Source organism: Pristis pectinata, chromosome 3, assembly GCF_009764475.1.
Source record: "Pristis pectinata isolate sPriPec2 chromosome 3, sPriPec2.1.pri, whole genome shotgun sequence".
NCBI lineage: Eukaryota > Metazoa > Chordata > Chondrichthyes > Rhinopristiformes > Pristidae > Pristis > Pristis pectinata.
Genome location: NC_067407.1, coordinates 71703063 through 71723771, shown reverse-complemented (window position 1 = coordinate 71723771; position 20709 = coordinate 71703063). Strand labels below are relative to the sequence as shown.

The window sequence follows — 20709 nt, the reverse complement described above, 5'->3', positions numbered from 1 at the left end:
CTGCTCTGGGTGGGGGTTCAAAAGGGCTTTTGTATTGACAAGCCCAGGTCCAACAGGTCATGTGTTTGGTGAGTGTCAAAGAGACCGAGGCTCCAAACTCTGTTGGAGGCAAGAGCCTGGATCTTTTGCTCAGCTGCTCACAGTGGCACAAGCCGGGGTGACCAATGGTTTGTCTACCTGGGACACCTTCACAGCATCAACTGTGATGGCAGTCAGCCGTGGCTGGTGTCAGCAGCTTACTCACCCAGGCTACTCTGACAGCACCTCCCAGACCCATGACCATTGCAAATCCAGAAGGACACCAAGAGCATCAGCAGTACATTCCCCAACCAGTCACGCACCACCCTGACTGGGAAATATATCACTGGCCCTTCAACGTCACTGGGTCTAAATCGTGGAACTCCCTCCCCAGCAGCACCAAGGGAGCACCTTCAGCAGGGTTCAAGGAGGCAGCTCACCACCATGGGCAATAAATGTGGGCCTTTCCAGCGATGTTCATGTCCCATAAATAAATAATGCCTGTGGCAATCCAACCCCCGACAGGTCAGTCCTGAACAAATGCATGGGCCTCCAGCCCAGTGGGGTGCAGCTGCTCCCCAACCAGTGGAGACTTGGCTACATTTCTGCGCCAATCCTGCACAGTTCCCAGCTCTCTGATCTCCTCCGAGCCCCAAGGGGAGCTGCTGGTGGACAAGCCCTACTCCACTATCGTGAATGCCATGAGATGCCCGCTCATCTGATCAAGCAGGCTGTTGGCGAGCTGATACGTGAGCTGTAGGTGCCCGGATAGATCTCCAGAGTGGGCGCGGTGTGCAACAATGTCCAACACTGACACTTGGGCCCACAGGCAGTGCGTGAGAGATGGATCCAAGGAGGGAAGGAGATGAGGGACGTTTCAATGAGCAGTCAGCTCCATTCTCTTAACATTACAACACAGTACAGGCCCTTCGGCCCACGATGTTGTGCCGACATTTTATCCTGCTCTAAGATCTATCTAACCCTTCCCTCCCACATAGGCCTCCATTTCTCTATCATTCCTGTGCCTATCTAAGAGTCTCTTAAATGTCCCTAATGTATCTGCCCCCACAACCTCTGCCGGCAGTGCATTCCACGCACCCACCACTCTCTGTTTAAAAAAACTTACCCCTGACATCCCCCTTATACCTTGCTCCGATCACCTTAAAATTAAGTCCCCTCATTTTAGCTATTTTCGCCCTGGGAAAAAGTCTCTGACTGTCCACTCAGTCTATGCCTCTTATCATCTTATACACCTCTATCAAGTCACCTCTCATCCTCCTTCTCTCCAAAGAGAAAAGCCCCAGCTCACTCAACCTATCCTCATAAGAAATGCTCTCCAATCCAGGCAGCATCCTGGTAAACGTCCTCTGCACCCTCTCTAAAGCTTCCACATCCTCCCTATAATGAGGCGACCGGAACTGAAAGCAATAGATTCACAATCTAGTGCCGAGAACCAGGGGTCATATCGCAGGGTACAGGGGTAATACATCAGGACTGAGATGAGGAGAAGGTTCTCTGTTTAGAGGGTGACGGACCTGTGGAATTCTTGACAACAGCAGGCTGTGGAGGCCAAGTCACTGAATATATTTATGAAGGGACTCAATAAATTTCTGGACACAAAAGGCAGCGAGGTATGGGGAGAGAGTGAGACAATGGTATTGGCATAAAGGATCAGCTATCATCATATTGAGTGGTGCAGCAGGTTTGAAGGGTCAATTGGCCTCCTCCTGCTCCCGTGTCTCTGAACTTCTGTGTCTCCTCTACTTCTTTTGCTGATCATTTTCAATCTGCTTGTCCCCCCTTAGGCAACTATTTTTTTATTGTTGTGTTTTTCAACAGCTGCATCTCAGATTTCTACTGCTCCAAGGGCACAACATCATGTTCTCCTGTCCATCTGCATAATTCCACCCTCTCTTCCCTGCAAGGGTCTCAGAGAAACATGCTGCAGATGCTGCAAATCTGGAGTACAAACAGAGTGCTGGAAATAGGCAGGTGGTGTTTGAAAGGACGTGTGAATTTTTCCAGGCAGTAAACTTCCATCACAACCCCACTCTGCTGAATCTTTTCTGTATTCACAGCTTCCTAAAGTGCTCTGTCCAGAATCAGACATAATACTCTAGAACTAGCAGTTCCTCCCAGCCTTGTAAAGCCCACAAACTCACTTTTCTTTTGTTAACCTGTCCTCCTGCACAAAACACCAACGATCTCTCATTTTACTGGATCCCTTTAAATTGCACTGATTATTAAGTATTGTTCCTCCTCACTCTTTTTATCAAAATATAACAACTCGCATGTTGCTGCATTGCTTTTTATTTGCCTTGTGCCTGCCCACGGTAAGGTTTACATCCTCCTGATCTATTACCAACTCACACTGTTCCCAAGTGTCATTACACTGCAACGTTTGAATTTGTGCTAAAGATGAAAAGATCTTTCTCCTATTGATCTTGCAAAAGGAAATGAAATCACCATTTTGAATAATTGACTTTCAAACAAGATTCAGTACTCACAATCTGTACCAAATCACTGGCTTTGGACAGTGCTCCATTAAAGCATCCTATCCAGATGCATCACAGCTTGGTATGGAAACTGCTCTGCCTGTGATCGCAAGAAACTGAAGAGAGTTGTGGACACAGCTCAGCACATCATGGAAACCGACCTCCCCTCCATGGACTCTGTCTATACTTCTTGCTGCCTTGGTAAAGCAGCTAGCATAACCAAAGACCTTACCCACCCCGGACATTCTCTCTTCTCCCCTCTCCCACAGGGCAGAAGATACAAGAGCCTGAAAGCATGTACCACCAGGCTCAAGGACAGCTTCTGTCCCACTGTTATAAGACTATTGAATGATTCCCTAGTACAATAGGGTGGACTCTTGACCTCACAGTCTACCTCATTATGGCCTTACGCCTTATTGTCTGCCTGCACTGCACTTCCCCTGTAACTGTAACACTTTATTCTGCATTCTGTTATTGTTTTCCCTTGTGCTATCTCAATGCACTGTTGTAATGAAATGATCTGTATGGATGCCATGCAAAACAAAGTTCTTCTCTGTACCTTGGTACATATGACAATAATAAACCAATTTACCAGTTTATCAGAATGTGTACAGGGGAGGCTATTGGGTCTATGAACTAGTCCTGACTCCTGCACTCTCCCCATACCCCTACGGATTGTATCCTTCCAGATACTTATCCACAACAACAGGCTGAAGGGCTTGTTCTGTGCTGTACTGTTCTATGTTCTATATTCATCCCGTTTGAATGCTCCAGTTGACTCTGCCTCCACCACTACCCTGGCATTGTATTCCTGTTCTTGACCATTTGTGGTAAAAGAAAGATCTTCCTGCTGTTAGCTTTGGTCTTTTTACCAATCACCTTCATTCCTGACCCCTCTGCCAATGGGAACAATTTCTCTCTCCACCCTGTGCCTACCTCTTCCAAACTCCCCTCATACAAGGAGAGCAACCTCATCCAGACTATCCTCATCATTGAAGTCACTCAACCCTGGAACCATGTCAGTAAACCTCTCCTACACCCTCTCTAAAAACTTTACATCTTTTTGAAGGTGTGGCATTCTGAGAAGTGGACACAATACGCCAGCTGTGACTGAACCAGTGTTTCAGAACCTAAGGAGCGGGAGAAGAGGCATTAGCCATGTGGGTGTGCCTGACCAGTAGCCGATCCAATCCAGGCCTCACCACTACTTTCCTGTTCCGTCCCCAAACCACTCCACACTCTTGTAGTTTAAATGTCTGTTGGTCTCCTCTTTGAGTATATTGGTCCTGTGTTGGTGTGTGGTCTTGTGTTGGTGTGGTCCTGTGTTGGTGAAGTCCTGTGTTGGTGTGGTCCTGTGTTGGTGTGGTCCTGTGTTGGTGTGGTCGTCTGTTGGTGTGTGGTCTTGTGTTGGTGTGGTCCTGTGTTGGTGATGTCCTGTGTTGGTGTGGTGTGGTCTTGTGTTGGTATGGTCCTGTGTTGGTGTGGTCCTGTGTTGGTGAGGTCCTATGTTGGTGGGGTCCTGTGTTGGTGAGGTCCTGTGTTGGTGCAGTTGTGTGCCACTGTTGTGCATGGCTGTGACTGGATGGGACCGGTACTGTACAAGTGGTCCCTCTCTCTCTCCCACGCCTTGGCCACATGTGACACATCTTTGTGTGAGTGTTTCACTGTTCGAAGCTCCAGCACTGCTCCCACTGTCACACTCACCTCCGTCCTCTCTGGTCACAGTTGGTGGAGAGGTCCACACTGTCGTTGTGCTGGCACTATTGTCTCCTGCTGGTCCCACTATCCGATTATCTTCAACAACTGGCTGGGACAGAGTGACCACTGTCCCGGTGTCCTGCTCCTCCTCCACGGTATTGGCTCCCTCTTCCCGATCACCAGTGATTGGATAGACCACTGTTTGAACCACTCTGCCAGGCTGCTCTACTTTTCCACTGACGTCAGGCTCCATGTCTTCCTCATCCACATGCCCAATGATTTCTTGTCCATAAGGATGCAGTGGTCTGGTCTGCTCCTCCACCAGGTTTGCATCCACGTGCAGCATTTGACTGACAGGAGCAGTTACAGACTCTGTGACACTGACCGCAGTGATGTCACCCTCCTTCCCATCTGTGTCACCAGCTTCATCCGGATGGGGTTGTTCTGACAGTGTCGCAGAACCTGTGACCCTCACCACTTCCTCAGCCGCACTGACCTCCTCCAGTTCCTGCCTGGGTGCAGCTGGAGAAGATACTGTTCCCCCAACATCCTCGGCAGCAGTAATACCCTCCCCAGACCACTCCTCCTGAAGATACGCATCACTATGCTGCACGTTTTCAGTCTGTACATCTGTGGAGGTTGTGCTGCTAATGGTCTCCTCCTCTACCATTTCTTTGGTCTCCACTGCCGGTTCATATCGTGCTGTTGAGGAAGCCGCGTCCTCGTCGATCTGTTGTGGGCTGGGTGACGTTGGGATAGTTACGGTATTCTTCTCGTCTGCCACAATGCGTCCGCCAGTGTCTGAGGGAATGGCCGTAAATGCGGCACTGCTGGTCCATGTGCCTTCAGTCACCCCTCCTTCCTGGTCGACAGACAACGTGCTCCCTGGCTCGACTGAAGATCGCTCTGGGACAGTGAGTGAAGGTTCTGTCACAGACAGGTGGCTTGGCAAATCCCCAGGCACACTGGTTGGGAATGGGGGCATCTGTGTATCCCTATCCACAGGGTCCATTGTGGTCGCATTAATGGCTCCGATATGTTTTCCTTCAGGAGGGATAACTGGAATCCTCTCTACAAAACTGTCCTCCGGATAATCTTCAGTGGCAGGCTTTTCCTTCAAAATAGAAAGCAGATCTTGTTTTAGGAAATACATCATTGGACAGTCAGAGACTTCTTCCCAGGGCGACAATGGCTAACACGAGGGGGCATAATTTTAAGGTGATTGGATTGGTATAAGAGGGATGTCAGGGGTAAGTTTTTTACACAGAGAGTGGTGGGTGTGTGGAATGCACTGCCAGCAGAGGTTGTGGGAGAAGATACATTAGGGACATTTAAGAGACTCTTAGATAGACACATGACTGATAGAGAAATTGAGTGCTATGTGGGAGGGAAGGGTTAGATAGATCTTAGAGCAGGATAAAACGTCAGTACAACATCATGGGCTGAAGGGCTTGTACTGTGCTGTAATGTTCTATGTTTGACAAATGAAGTATTTCCTACATTAACCTTTGGAGCTCTTTCCCTGGGCTCATCTGCTTTACCAAGTCCCTCACAACTTTTCACAAGTTTCTGCAACACCCTCCCCTGATTGGACCGCTGTGCACTTGTGAATACACAGGGTGGGGATGTGAGCTGGTGTTGGGACTGCTGCTACCTTGCACCTTATTGTCTACCTGCACTGGACTTCCTCTTTAATTGTGATACTTTACTCTCTATTGTTATTGTTTTTACCTGTACTACCTCAATGCACTCTGTACTAACTCAATGTAACTGCACTGTGTAATAAATTGACCTGTACGATCGGTATGCAAGACAAGTTTTTCACTGTACCTCGGTACAAGTGACAATAATAATCCGATACCAATACCTGTATTTAATGAGTACAGACAGCCATGCCTCACCCCATAACAACATCTCGGAGGATCTATCCTGGGCCCAACACATTGATGCAATTACGAAGAAGGCACGCCAGTGGCTCTACTTCGTTAGGAGTTTGAGGAGATTCGGTATGTCACCAAAGACTCTTACAAATCGAGGACATCTTCAAGAGGCGGTGCGCAATTATGAGAGGCATGGATAGGGTAGACAGTCAGAATCTTCTTCCCAGGGTAGAAACGTTAAGTACTAGAGGTCATGCATTTAAAGTGAGGGAGGGCAAGTTTAAAGGAGATGTGAGGGACAAGATTTTTACACAGAGTGTTGGATGCCTGGAACAGGCTGCCAGGGGTGGTGGTGGAAACAGATACGATAGTGGTGTTTAAGAGGCTGTTAGATAGACACATGAATATGCAGGGAATGGAGGGATATGGATCATGTTCAGGCAGAAGGGATTTAGTTTAATTTGGCATCATTTTTGGCACAGACATCATGGGCCTAAGGGCCTGTGCTGTGCTGTACTGTTCCATGTTCTAAACTTGAGGTGGAAGAGAATAAATTTGCTAACACAGGTATCATCTATACCAGTCACTACCTAGCTGACACACTGGCAACAAAACCCAGCCCAGGAAGGAACAGAGGGATTCTGTGTAAATGTGACATTCCAAAGCTGATCCACGCAAGATACAACACACAGTGAAATCACAGCCCAGCAACACTGCAGATCTTTATAAGGTGCAAGATACTGTACCCGTTCAGGAGGAGATGGAGCCGAGTTGGGAATCAGTTGGTTGAGATCTTCAGGGTTTGGAGGAAGTTCCTTTGTATCTGGGGGATAAACATCAATATATTGTGTCACAATGTTCAGGAGAAAGCAAGGTTTAGAAATCATTCTTCAAATTAAACTAAGTCTTTAACTTCAATGTTTCACAGAAACCTCTTTAAACTGAGTTTTTTTTGTTCTAATTGTGTTTTCTTTTGTCAAAATCATGTATAATTTATGTTTAATTTATGTTTTTCTTGTGAATGCTGCTTAAATGACACTATGTGCCTGTGAAGCTGCTGCAAGTAAAGTTTTTCATTGCACCTGTGCATACATGTACTTGTGTATATGACAATAAACTCAACTTTAACTTTGACTTTGGTTAAAATGTGGAGCTCCCAAGTAATTAAGGTCGATAACTGATGCATTTAAGAGGAAGATAGACATGGAGGAGTAAGGGAATAGATGTGCTGAGAGAGACAGATGAAGTGGACTAGAGAGAAGGTTGAGTGGAATGTAAACACTAAACAACTGTTGGGCTAAGTGGCTTATGTGAAAGCTTCATTGCAATGAGTTAACTGCTGATCAGTGCAAACAAATGCTGGGAATCAAGTATCTGATTCAAGAGTGATTTTCAGTTATTGCAAACTGAAGAGCTCTCTATATGTCACAACAATGCTTTTTGTTCCCACTCCTACTCTACTTCCCCTCTACCACCTCCTGCTTACTGAAGCAAAGAGAGCCAGGCTTTAGCTTGTTTATCCACACTTGATACAAGGCTCACCCGAACAATTTCCATCCCCAGTTATAGAACCATAGAGTCATACTTCGCAGAAACAGACCCTTTGGCCCAATTGGTCCATGCCAAACAAAATTCCCATCTAAGCTAGTCCCATTTGCTTGCGTTTGGCCCGTATCCCTCTAAACCTTTCCTATCCGTGTACCTGTCCAGGTACCTTTTAAATGTTGTTAACGTACCTGCCTTAAAAACTTCCTCTGGGAGAAAAAGTTGCTCCTCAGGTTCCTATTAAATCTCTCCCTTCTCACCTTAAACCTATTCCCTCTGGTTCTCGTTTCCCCAACCCTGGGAAAAAGACTGTGCACATTCACCCTATCTATGCCCCTCATGATTTTATAAACCTCTAGAAGATCACCCCTCGGTCTCCTACGCTTTAGTGAAAAAGTCCCAACCTGCTCCACTCTCTCCATAACTCAAGTAGTTCAAGTCCCCGCAACATCCTCAGAAATCTCCTCTGCCCTCTTTCCAGCCTAATGACATCTTTTGTATTGCAGGGTGACCAAAACTGAACACAGAATTCCAAATGTGGCCTCACCAACATCTTGTACAACTGCAACACAACATCCCAACTGCTATAGTCAATGCCCTGACTGATGACGGCTGGGTTGCCTAAAGCCTTCTTCACCACCCTGTCTACCTGCGACACCACTTCCAGGGAAACATGTACTTGTACTCCTGGGTCTCTCTGTTCTACAACACTCCCCAGGGCCTGACCGTTCACTGTGAACGTCTTACCCTTATTACCCCCAAAATGCAACATCTCACATTTAATCCGAATTAAACCTCATTTACCATTCCTCAGCCCACTTACCCAGCCGATCAAGATCCCTCTGTAAATCTTGATAACCGTCTTCAGTGTCAACAATGCCACCTATTTTACTAATTAACTATCCTTATGGGGGGGTTTGCCTTACCGAAAACAACAAGTCAGAACCAATCAGAGCAGTGCGGTTAGCAGTTCTGTGCTGTGGTCTAATGGTTAGGGAGAATAGGTGCCTGCACCCCTTTTTTGAATAAGAACATTTGTAAATGAGTAAGAAAGATCAGCTTTGGGTCAGACTCAACTTACAATACTAATAGCCTCTGACATCCACCCAGCACTGTTTGAAATTATTGCTCTAATAAATTTCTCGCAATATCAACTCAATAAACCCATCTCAACTGATTTGTTTAATGTTCCGCATCTCCAATCTGTAGAACAATAACAGGGTGATAGTGATCATAATTCAACTAGAGTTAAAGCTGTTATACAAAAGAACAAAGACAACCTGTGGTAAAAGTTCTCAACGGGGAGTAAGGCAGGAGTGGACCGGGGACAGATGAATGAGTGACAGGGCAGTGAGAGGCATTCAATGGAATAGTGAAGGTTAAGGTCAAATATGTTGTCAGGGGAAGAAGGGGAGGAATCCCTGGAAGCCAAAGCCCACACAGGATAGAATAATGTGTGTCAGATACCAAGGGTGCTACTCTGTAGAGAAATCAGAGGAGTATGGAAAATGCAAAGGTGAAATTGAAAAAGGAAGTAACAGGGCAAGTAAAATCAAGGAAAATCCTCATGTGTTTTATCAATGCATAAAAGCCAAAAGGTTCACAAGGGAAAGAAAAGGGTCAATGTATATAGAAAAGGTAACTTGTGTGCCGAGGCAGGAAACCTGTGTGTGGCTGAAAGTGGATAGCTTGTGCCTTCACTGGGTGGGTGCGGGGTCCTGTGTTGGTATGATCCTGTGTTGCAAGCAAGAACAAAGAGTATCACATTGGCTGTTGACCCTCTCCCCTGTTGAATGTTGGGGCAAAGTCATGGGTTGAGTGGTCCACTCTTGCTCCAATTTCTTGTATGTCCTTAGAACCATAGATATACCAGGAGTATAGAAACCATTAGAGATTTGATCTTGATCAGGATAACAGCCAGCAGTTGTCATTCAAGGTGAAGCCAGTCGGGAATGGTGACTGGGATGAAGTGGACATCAATTTACCTTCAGCAAACTGAAGTGAACTTGGATCCATTGAGAGCGAGGTATCATTGAAGAGTGCCATGGCAACCATGTCCTGCAACCTGGTCACCTCCATGGTGCCCAGTAACTCCTCCGGGATCTCCTCTTGCGGTTCAAATAGCATGTCTCCATTCTCCACTTTGTTGGAACCGATATTTAGGACAGCACTGAGAATGTCACTGGGCGCGGCAACCCTTCTATCAAAGATCGCAGCAAAGTAAATCAAATGACTGTCCGCACTGAAAGGAAAAAAAACACAGCTGAGACATCCTTAATATTTCATTGCAAAAAAAAGATCTACAGCTTCAGTTACAGCCCATGCCACGAGCTATAGAGTCATAGAATTACACAGCATGGAAACAGGCCCTTCAGCCTAATTCATCCATGCTGACCAAATAGTCTACCTGAGCTAGTCCCATTTGCCTGCATTTGACCCATATCCCTCTAAACCTCTTCCTAACTATGAACTTGTCCAAATGTCTTTTAAATGTTGTAGTTGTACCTGCCTCTAACACTTCCTCTGGCAGCTCGTTCCATATACCCCCCACACTCTGTGTGAAAAAGTTGCCCCTCAGGTCCTTCCTCACCTTAAATCTATGCCCTCTAGTTTTAGACTCCCTGACCCAGGGAAAAAGGCTGTGACCATTCACCTTATCTATGCCCCTCATGATTTTGTATGCCTCTAAGTCACCCCTCAGTCTTCTACACTCCAGGGAAAAAATTCTCAGCCTATCCAGCCTCTCCTTAATGTACTAATCAATTTTTGAACAAACAATGAACTGGAATGTCCAGGGTGGAGAGGGCAGTATCCCAGCCAGTGTGTCCCTGGATGACAAACTGTTCTCATGTTCTCTGGGTGGGAGATTGTTGTATCCGATGGTTGGTGCAATGTCACTGCTTCATCAATGTTTTTTCCACCACCATCCTGTGTCCAAACCGCTCGGGAATGTGAGGGATCTCCCTTCTCTACCCACTATTGCCACTCACAATGGGTCTGGCAACAAAACCTCACAATATATTAGAGTCATGGAGCCATGGAGTCATACAGGCCCTTCAGCCTGAGTCCACACCCACCGTCAACCACCCAGTTACATTAGTCCTACATTAATCTGAGGGAAACAAAGGACTGCAGATGCTGGAATCTAGATGAAAAACACAATGATGCTGGAGGAACTCAGCAGGTCAGGCAGCATCCGTGGAGAAAAGCAGGCGGTCAATATTTTGGGTCAGGAGCCTTCTTCAGGACTGAAGATAGGAAAAGGGGAAGCCCGATGTATAGGAGGGAAAGGCAGAGCAGTGATAAGTGGACAGAAGAGGAGAAGCGGGGTGGGCACATGATGGTGATCGGTAGATGCAGGTGAGGGATAGTGATAGGCAGGTGCAAGGGAAGAGGGGAGAGCAGATCCACCGGGGGATGGGTCAAAGGTAAGGAGAGAAAGGAAAATAAAGGAGAAGAAAAAAGGGGGCAGCATTAAAAAAGAGAGACAGGCTAGGAAAGGGAAGAAGAGAAGACACATAGTGGGGGGGGATTGTGGGGAAGAGGGGTGGGGATTACTTAAAGAGGGAGAATTCAGTATTCATGCTGTTAGGCTGCAAGGTTCCTTTTAATCCTATTTCATTCTCCCCCCATTCTCATCAACACCCCCCCCCCCCGAGATTCCATCATTCATCTATACACCAGTGGCAACCCTGGTCCTGAAGAAGGGTCCTGACCTGAAACTTTGACCACCTGCTTTTCTCCACGGATGCTGTCTGGCCTGCTGAGTTCCTCCAGCATCATCGTGTTTTTCATCGAGATTCCAACATCTGCAGTCCCTTGTTTCTCTGGCGTATATCAACCTACACATCCTTGGGATGTGGGAGGAAACTGGGGCACCTGGGGAAACCCGCTCGGTCACAGGGAGAACGTGCAAACTCCACACAGACAGCGCCTGAGGTCATGACTGAACCTGGGTCTCTGGCACTGAAGCAGTGGCTCGACAATCAGACCAAAGAAACCTCAGGAGGGAAGTAGAAGATGCCAAGAAGTGCACATTGGCTGTTAACACTGCACAAGGACAATTCTTCAATTTACCTGAATCCTAACATCCGAACACCTTTGAATCCTGGGAGGATTTCAAACAGATTCTGCATCTGGAATGAAAATGATACATTGAGACCTTTTAAAATGGACACAGTTATCAGGTGTAGGCACAGCTCAAACGCCACCTATAAAATCGCCGATGACACCACTGTTGTTGGCAGAATCTCAGAAGGTGATGGTGAGATAGATCAGCTGATTGAGTGGTGCTGCAACAACAACCTCACACACAACATCAGCAAAACCAAGGAATTGATTGTGGACTTCAGGAAGGGGAAATCGGGAGAACATACACCAATCTCATTGAGGGGTCAGCGGTGGAAATGGTGAGCAGCTTCAAGATCCTGGGTGTCAACATCTCAGAGGATCTATCTTGTGCTCAACACATTGATGCAATCATGAAGAAGGCTCTACTTCATTAGGAGTTTGAGGAAATTTGGTATGTCACGAAAGACTCTTGCAAATTTCTACAGATGTGCAGTGGAGAGCATCCTGACTGGTTGCAGCACAGCCTGGTATGGAGGCTCCAACGTCCAGGATTGAAAGAGGCTGCAAAGGGTTGTCACAGGCACAACCCTCCCCACCATGAAGGACATCTTCAAGAGGCAGTGTCTCAAGAAGGTGGCATCCATCACTAAGGATCCTCACCATCTGGGACATCCCCTCTTCTTGTTACTACCATTGGGGAGGAGGTACAGGAGCCTGAAGAACACTCAACGTTTTAGGAACAGCTTCTTCCTCTCCACCATCAGACTTCTGAATGGTGCATGAACCCATGAACACTACCTCATTATTCCTCTTTTGCACTATTTATTTATTTTTATAACATATAATAATTTATATGTCTTGCAGTGTACTGCTGCTGCAAAGCAACAAATGTCACAATGTATGTGAATGAGAATAAACCTGATTCTGATTTTGAGGTGCGTCAGTCGCTCTTGCCATTGGGTCAATTCAAGTCGCACACTATAAGGATCCCAGTGCCATACTATGGGAGTGTTGCTTTGTTGGAGCTGTTGTCTTTAGGAAGAAGCCATTGAAATGAGACCCTTTGTGTCCAAAGGTGGGGATCAAGATGGCATGGCATAATTCTGCAAAACACATGGGGAGATCCCATCGAGTCACAGAGTTGCATAGCACAGAAATGGGCCCTTCGGCCCACCACGTCCATGTTGACCTTTTTGCCCATTGACACTCCCAGTTGCCTGCATTGGGACTGTGCCTTATGCCTTGCCTATTTAAGTGTCTGTCTAAATGCCTTTTAAATGCAATGATTATATCTGATTCCACTACCTCCTCAGGCAGTGAGTTCCAGATATTAATCATTCTCTGTGTAAAAATCTTACCCTTCAGATCCCCTTTAACTTTCCTACCTCTCGCCTTAAAACTTATGCCCTCTTGTTTTTGATGCCCCTACCATGGGAGAAAGATTTTGAGTATCTACCTCATCTATGCCTCTCATTGCCTTATATACAGCACTTCTCTCAGCCTCCTTCGCTCCAGGGAAACAAGCCCAGCCTATGCAATCTCTACAGTCCTCCAATCCAGGCAACATCCTGGTGAATCTCCTCTGCACTCTCTCCAGCACAATCACATCCTTCCTATGTATGGTGACCATAATTGCAAACAACACTTGCTGGTGTCCTGTCTAATACTTATCCCTCAATCTACATCCCTGGAACAGATTATCTGCTAATTTTCAATAAGGGCACAGGAACATAATAAAACAGGAGCCAGGAGTCGTCACTTGCCCCTTCAAGCCTGCCCCGCCATTCAATATGAACATAGCCGATCTGTTCTGGGCCTTAGTTCCCCATAGCACTCAGTTCCCTGATCTTTTGAAAATGTATTCATTTCCTTTTTAATTGCCCCCAGTAACCTATCCTCCACAACCCTCCTGAGAACAGAATTCCAGAGATTCACCACCCTTGGTGAGAAGAAATTCCTGTGCACCTCAGATTTAAATGACTTCCCCTGATATTGTAAGAGATGTACCCAGTAGTGGAAACATCTCAACGTCTACCTAGTCATTGCTGTAAACTCCAAAGACTGCCGTTGTGGGAGCCTGCAACATGTGAAATGCAACCACAATGGTGATGATAGCTTAACAGGGATCCATTGAATGTTCATTGCTTTAGGACCTAGGTTATCGGACTGTCTAGGTTTATGCACATTCATCAGCAACCTGTTTGATTACTGACCTACCCCTGTCCTGTAAAACATTATGAAATTGGAAGGTGCTCTCCCTTTCTAAGTTTTAAAAGAGACAGTGGAAGACAGCCAATCTCAAGTAAAGACAAATCCAGAAACCATTTAGGATGAAGTGTGCTTTGGCTAATGAATGCAGCTGAAATAGAATTCCCAATTGGTACTAGACGGAAGAACAATTTCTATGTCAGGAAGCCAGACATTGCAGCAAACATTTACATTTCACTTGCCTGAATCTCAAACCTTCGAGTAAGTTCCCGGTACTCCAGTGTTCTGGGGTCACTTAGCACTGTGCTATAATTTTGGTTGGTGAGTTTCACGCTGAACCTCACAACTTGCTCCGATGGCTGTTCTGGGACGATATTGATTACGTGCACATACTGTGACATGAAGAGAGGAACGTTAGTTTCCTTCACACAGAATGTGTTACTCACAAGACACAACTGCACTTAACATGGTGACTATTAGTGCCTGTATACTGTATAAGGAGCTATAAATCTGCTCCTTACTTTATTTCTGCGTTGCATAGTGCACACCCTGCACTAGTCACATTTCTGTAAAGCAGATTCTGTATTGATCAAAGAACGTTAATGCATCCAAACCAACTGAATAGGCAAAAGAGTAGCTGCAGTCCAACTTAAAGAAAATAACCCATGCACATGATCTAGAAATATATTCTGAGGAAGGTAAAAATGGTTTGTTTTACAGCAAGTTTCAGATATAAACACTTGTGATTCTCAAAAACATCAGCTCCTTCTAACGTTTCTCTCAAACCAATGTGCAAGGAGTGGGCCATGTGATTGATTAATTGACCCATTCTCAGAGCCTTCCAACTGATCTGATTGGGCCTAATGCTCTACAAACTAACTATCAAACTGATCGCATTGAAACTTGAGGTTGTTAATAGAAGCTGGTGTAAAATAATCTACAATATAATCAAAGTCAAAGTCGAGTTTATTGTCTTATGCACAAGTACATGTATGCACAGGTGCAATGAAAAACTTACTTGCAGCAGCATCACAGGCACATAGCATCAGAAACACGATATTCACAAGAAAAACATGAATTATACAAATCATAAATTATACATTAATCATTACACTAACATAACTTTGTGGCAAAGTTACTGGGCCAGCAGCCTGAGCTCTGGATCATTGATCGTGAGACATGAGTTCAAATCCCACTACAGGACTTGGGGAGTTTAAGTTCTAATAATAAATCTGGAACTTTGATAAAGCTAGTTTCATTAATGGAACCGTGAAACTACTGGACGGTTGTAAAAACCCATCTGGTTCATCTTCAGGGCAGGAGATCTACCCTCTTTACTGGCTCTGGACCCATCAATGCAGCTGACTCTTAACTGCCTTTCTGGTTCAGGGGTAATTAGGATTGCTGGCATTACCAGTAGCATCCACATTAACAAATGGATTGAAACATTGCTGCTTTGCATGTCTATTTACAATATTGTTTTGGCATCATCTGAGAGATTGTAAAATGTATAATTCAATACAATGATTACTCAAAATTAGTTCATGATCATTTATCCAGTGCAATATCCTGTCATATCACACATAACATGTGGAATTTCACTCTTCTCACCTTAACAGGAATTTTAGTTTCATTCACAATCTCATTTGAGATCTCGACATTGGGAGTTGATGCTTCTGTTGGCAACAGGATCTCTGAAAAAAAAGTAAGTTTTCAGAAGTAACATAGCATTACACTTGCCTAAATATCAAACCTTCAGGTAAGTTCCTGGCACTCAAGGGAACCGGATAATCTACTGAGAACACCCAATGGCACCATCAGTTGCTTAACTGGAAGATCAAAGATTGGCATCCCAATACGACCTCTGACCCAAGTCTTATTCTGTCAATCTCAGCTGAACTGTTATGTGGACACATCATTGTTGCTTGGTTTCAAATTATCTGTCAATGAAAGCTTTAGGCACCATTAATTAATATGTTCTTCTTTATCTTCGGCAGTCCCACAGGATCAAAGGTAACTTGTTTCGTAGGTTCTGAGATGGCTGATGAGGCTATTTTTGGGAAGCACAGACATATATTTTAACCGACATACCATAGCTTCCATTGACAGGCACCTACATATAAATCTGTACCTCTTTTTGCTTCTTTTCTGGGGTGTGTTGAATTACCTGCCCCAAATTCTATTTTCCTTCAGCAGCTACTGCTCCAAAATTCGACCAAACATGGAATTACTGCTGATCTGCTGGAGATACTCAGCAGCTGGGGCAGCATCTGTGGGAGGATGTAGGGTTTCGTCCCAAAACATCGACAATTCCTCTCCCCCCCCCCCCCCCCACAGATGCTGCCTGACCACCTGTAGTGTGAAGGGTCATGGCTGTCATGTGACACCATTGAGCACATGGTCGAAAGCCACACCACTGTCAATCAAGGTCTGGCTTCACCCACCCATTAGTACACACCCTTGACCATTGGCTCCTGTACACACCTTTGTACCTGGCGTGAATCATTGGACTGTTTGAATTACCTGGGCTGGACCACCCAACCCTCCAGCACTATAAAGAATGCCACATGTGTGTGGTTTGCTCTCTTTTTATTGCTCCAGGAATTGAAACAACGCTAAAGAAACCATTGGTAAGAGTATGCACTTCCACAGGGGTTAGGAGCATCCTAAGTAGATTCCCGGTAGTGTAGAGCCGATGCTTGCACTGAGTCGGGGGGGGGGGGGGGGTCAGGCATTGTATTGTTTCTTCCCTGATCATTTGTAACCAGTTTGTTGTGTGTGTGTGTGTGTGTGTGTGTGTGTGTGTGTGTGTGTGTGTGTGTGTGTGTGTGTGTGTGTGTGTTTTTACAACACCCGCTGAGTTCCTCCAGCAGGTTGCTTGTTGCTCCAGGTTCCAGCATCTGCAGTCTCCTGTGTCTCCTTGGAATCACTGCCAATATTTTTATCCCCATTGATCAGAAAGCCAAGGCTCCGTCTTAAATATTGAAGTGATTTCGTTAGCTGACACACAACAGGTCTACCACAGAGAACAGGTAGAGCTCATGAGTTCAGGGCTGCACTTCCATACATTGACGTACTGTTATGGAGAGCTGGTATTAAATGGAGCAAGTTAATAACAAAGACTGCTCTAAATCTCTGTCCCTTTCAGACACTTTTGCTTGCTCCTATACTACCAAATACAATATGGTTCTCAACTTCCAGAGTTTCTTTCCTATAACTCTTATACTTTTCAAATATCTCTGATACACTTCTCACTCATGTATGTCCTATTGACTTTCATTCCCCTCCGAAGTCTCTTTCCCTCTCTTATACTTACCACAAATCTGACTAAGTATGGCCGGGGGAGTTGGTCAAAGGCTGTGAGAAGCATGGTTTTGGAAAACTGAGCCAACTGAAATTATGGCCTTTCGCTGCCTTTACCTCACTCGCACACTTTCTAGTCTATGTCAGAGATTAAATATCAAAGGTTGAGGTGAAATCATACCTGTGGTTGGCACAGAGGTCTCAGTAGGCGGATTATCCACTGGAATACTTTCTCAACAAAGAGAAAAGGAAGCACACATTAGACATCTGTCACATTTGTTTAGTTTACTGGCTGTTTTAGAGGAGATATGAAATGTGGATCACACTTCCGCACAAATCAAACACAGCCAATTCTATCTGTGCCAAAACCCAGATGTGACATCTGTTTAGCCCTCGTCAGGAATTTACATGCCTATTCCCAGTATTTATGGAATATTGTCAAATTTAATGCACAAGGCTACACTTAACCATAGAACCATACAGCCCAAAACAGGCCCTTCGGCCCACCACGTTGTGTCGTCCATCAAACCACCCTGACACTATCTAACCCTTTCCTCCCGCATATCCCTCTATCTCACATTCCTCCATATGCCTATCCAACAAACTCTTGAACCTGTCCAATGTATCTGCTTTCACCACCACCCCAGGCAGTGCATTCCATGCACCAACCACTCTGGGTAAAAAACCTCCCCCTGACATCTCCCCTGAACCTCCCACCCATAACCTTAAAGCCATGCCCTCTTGTATTGAGCATTGGTGCCCTGGGAAGGAGGCGCTGACTGTCTACTCTATCTATTCCTCTAAATATTTTATATACCTCTATCATGTCTCCTCTCATCCTCCTCCTTTCCAGTGAATAAAGCCCTAGCACCTTAAGCCTTTCCTCATATTCCATACGCTCTAATCCAGAGAGCATCCTGGTAAATCTCCCCTGCACCCTCTCCAACGCCTCCACATCCTTCCTATAATGAGGCGACCAGAATTGAACACAGTACTCTAAGTGTGGTCTAACTAGAGTTTTGTAAAGCTGCATCATCATTTCACGGCTCTTAAACTCAATCCCCCGACTTATGAAAGCCAACATCCCATAGGCCTTCTTAACTGCTCTATCCACCTGTGAGGCAACATTCAGTGAACTGTGAATATGAACCCCCAGATCCCTCTGCTCCTCCACACTGCCAAGTACCTTGTCATTTACCCTGTACTCTGCCTTGGAGTTTGTCCTTCCAAAGTGTACCACCTCACACTTCTCCAGATTGAACTCCATCTGCCACTTGTCAGCCCAGCTCTGCATCCTATCAATATCCCTCTGTAAGCTCCGACAGCCCTCCACACTATCCACAACACCACCGATCTTAGTGTCGTCCGCAAACTTACTAACCCAGCCTTCCACCCCCTCATCTAAGTCATCTATAAATATCACAAAAAGTAGAGGTCCCAGAACTGATCCCTGTGGGACACCACTAGTCACTGCCCTCCAATACGAGGGCACTCCTTCCACCACAACCCTCTGCTTTCTACAGGCAAGCCAATTCCTAATCCACACAGCCAAGCTTCCCTGGATCCCTTGGCCTCTGACCTTCTGAAGACGCCTACCATGAGGAACCTTATCAAATGCCTTACTAAAATCCATATAGACCACATCCACCGCACTACCCTCATCAATCTTCCTTGTCACGTCCTCAAAGAACTCTATCAGGCTTGTGAGGCAAGATCTTCCCTTCACAAAGCCATGCTGGCTGTCCCTAATCAGTCCATGATTCTCTAGGTGTTCATAGATCCTATCCCTTAGAATCCTTTCTAACAGCTTACCCACCACAGACGTAAGGCTCACTGGTCTGTAATTCCCTGGACTATCCCTACTACCTTTTTTGAACAAGGGGACAACATTCGCTACCCTCCAATCCTCCAGCACCATCCCCGTGGACAACGATGACTAAAAGATCCTTACCAGCAGTTCAACAATCTCCTCCCTTGCCTCTCGAAGCAGCCTGGGGAAAATCCCGTCAGGCCCCGGAGATTTGTCTGTCTTGATATTATTTAACAACTTCAACACATCCTCTCTCTTGATATCTACAACCTCGAGAACATTACCCCTACTAGCACTCCCTTCCGCGTCATCAAGACCCCTCTCCCTGGTGAATACCGAAGAGAAGTACTCATTGAGAACTTCTCCCACTTCTGCCGCCTCCAGGCAAATTCTCCCACCTTTGTCTTTAATCGGACCTACCTTTACCCTAGCCATCCTCCTACCCTTCACGTATGTGAAAAAGGCCTTGGGATTTTCCTTAACCCTACTAGCCAACGCCTTTTATGTCCCCTTCTAGCTCTCCTCAGTCCTTTCTTAAGTTCCTTCCTCGCTACTCTATATTCCTCACGGGCCCTGTCTGAACCTTGTTGCTTATACCTTATGTATGCTACCTTCTTCTCCCTAACTAGCCATTCCACCTCTCTCGTCACCCACGGTTCCTTCACCCTGCCATTCCTTCTCTGCTTTACTGGGACATATTTATCCCTAACATCCTGCATAAGATCCCTGAACATCGACCGCATCTCCATAGGACATTTCCCTTCAAAAAGGACATCCCAGTTTACACTCCCAAGTTCTCTCCTTATAGCCTCATAGTTCGCCCTTCCCCAATTAAATATCTTGTTGTCCTCTCTGCACCTGTCCCTGTCCATGACAATTTTAAAGGTTATGGAGCAATGGTCACTGTCCCCCAAATGTTCACCCACCAATAGATCCTTCACCTGTCCCGGTTCATTTCCTAAAACTAGATCTAACATGGCATTCCCTCTAGTCGGCCTGTCAACATACTGCATCAGGAATCCCTCCTGGACACATTAACAAATTCCGTCCCATCTAAACCTTTGGCACTAAGCAGGTTCCAGTCTATATTTGGGAAGTTGAAGTCTCCCATTATAACAACCCGGTTATTTTTGCTTCTCTCCAAACACTGCCTGCCAATCTGCTCCTCTATATCTCTACTGCTACCGGGGGGCCTACAGATACTCCTAGTAGAGTAACTGCTCCTTTCTTCTTCCTTACTTCCACCCGTACGGACTCCAGAGATGATCCTTCTACAACATCTATCCTTTCTGCAGCTGTAACAGTGTCCCTGACCAGTATCGCCACCCCTCCTCCTCTTCTCCCCACTTCCCTATCCCTCTTCAAACACCGAAAACCAGGAATATTCAATATCCATTCCTGCCCTGACGTCAGCCACGTCTCAGTAATAGCCACAATATCATAATCCCCCAGACTTATCCAAGCCCTCAGTTCATCTCCCTTATTCCTGACGCTACTTGCATTTAAGTAAACACACTTCAGTCCATCTTCTTTACTACTTTTACAGCCTGTATTCTGCTTCTCCTTCCCCAAAGCCTCTCTACCTGTTTGATCTAACTTCTCCCATCCCCTTCTTCCTCTGACCTACTCCTCCGGTTCCCTTCCCCCTCACAAACTAGTTTAAACCCTCCCGAACCACCCT

General features: G+C 45.8%; 1 protein-coding gene across 1 annotated transcript in view; it reads right to left on the bottom strand.

The window, feature by feature from the left end:
• Positions 1-20709, bottom strand: part of LOC127567967 (interphotoreceptor matrix proteoglycan 1) — a 228691-nt gene that overhangs the window by 31495 nt on the left and 176487 nt on the right. Inside the window, exons 7-13 of the mRNA XM_052011209.1 lie at positions 17400-17446; positions 15527-15609; positions 14158-14307; positions 11714-11772; positions 9622-9878; positions 6838-6914; positions 4218-5325 (exon numbers count right to left, since the gene is read on the bottom strand). Of these exons, the coding sequence (XP_051867169.1) occupies positions 4218-5325; positions 6838-6914; positions 9622-9878; positions 11714-11772; positions 14158-14307; positions 15527-15609; positions 17400-17446 (1781 nt within the window). The remainder of the gene's footprint in view (positions 1-4217; positions 5326-6837; positions 6915-9621; positions 9879-11713; positions 11773-14157; positions 14308-15526; positions 15610-17399; positions 17447-20709) is intronic.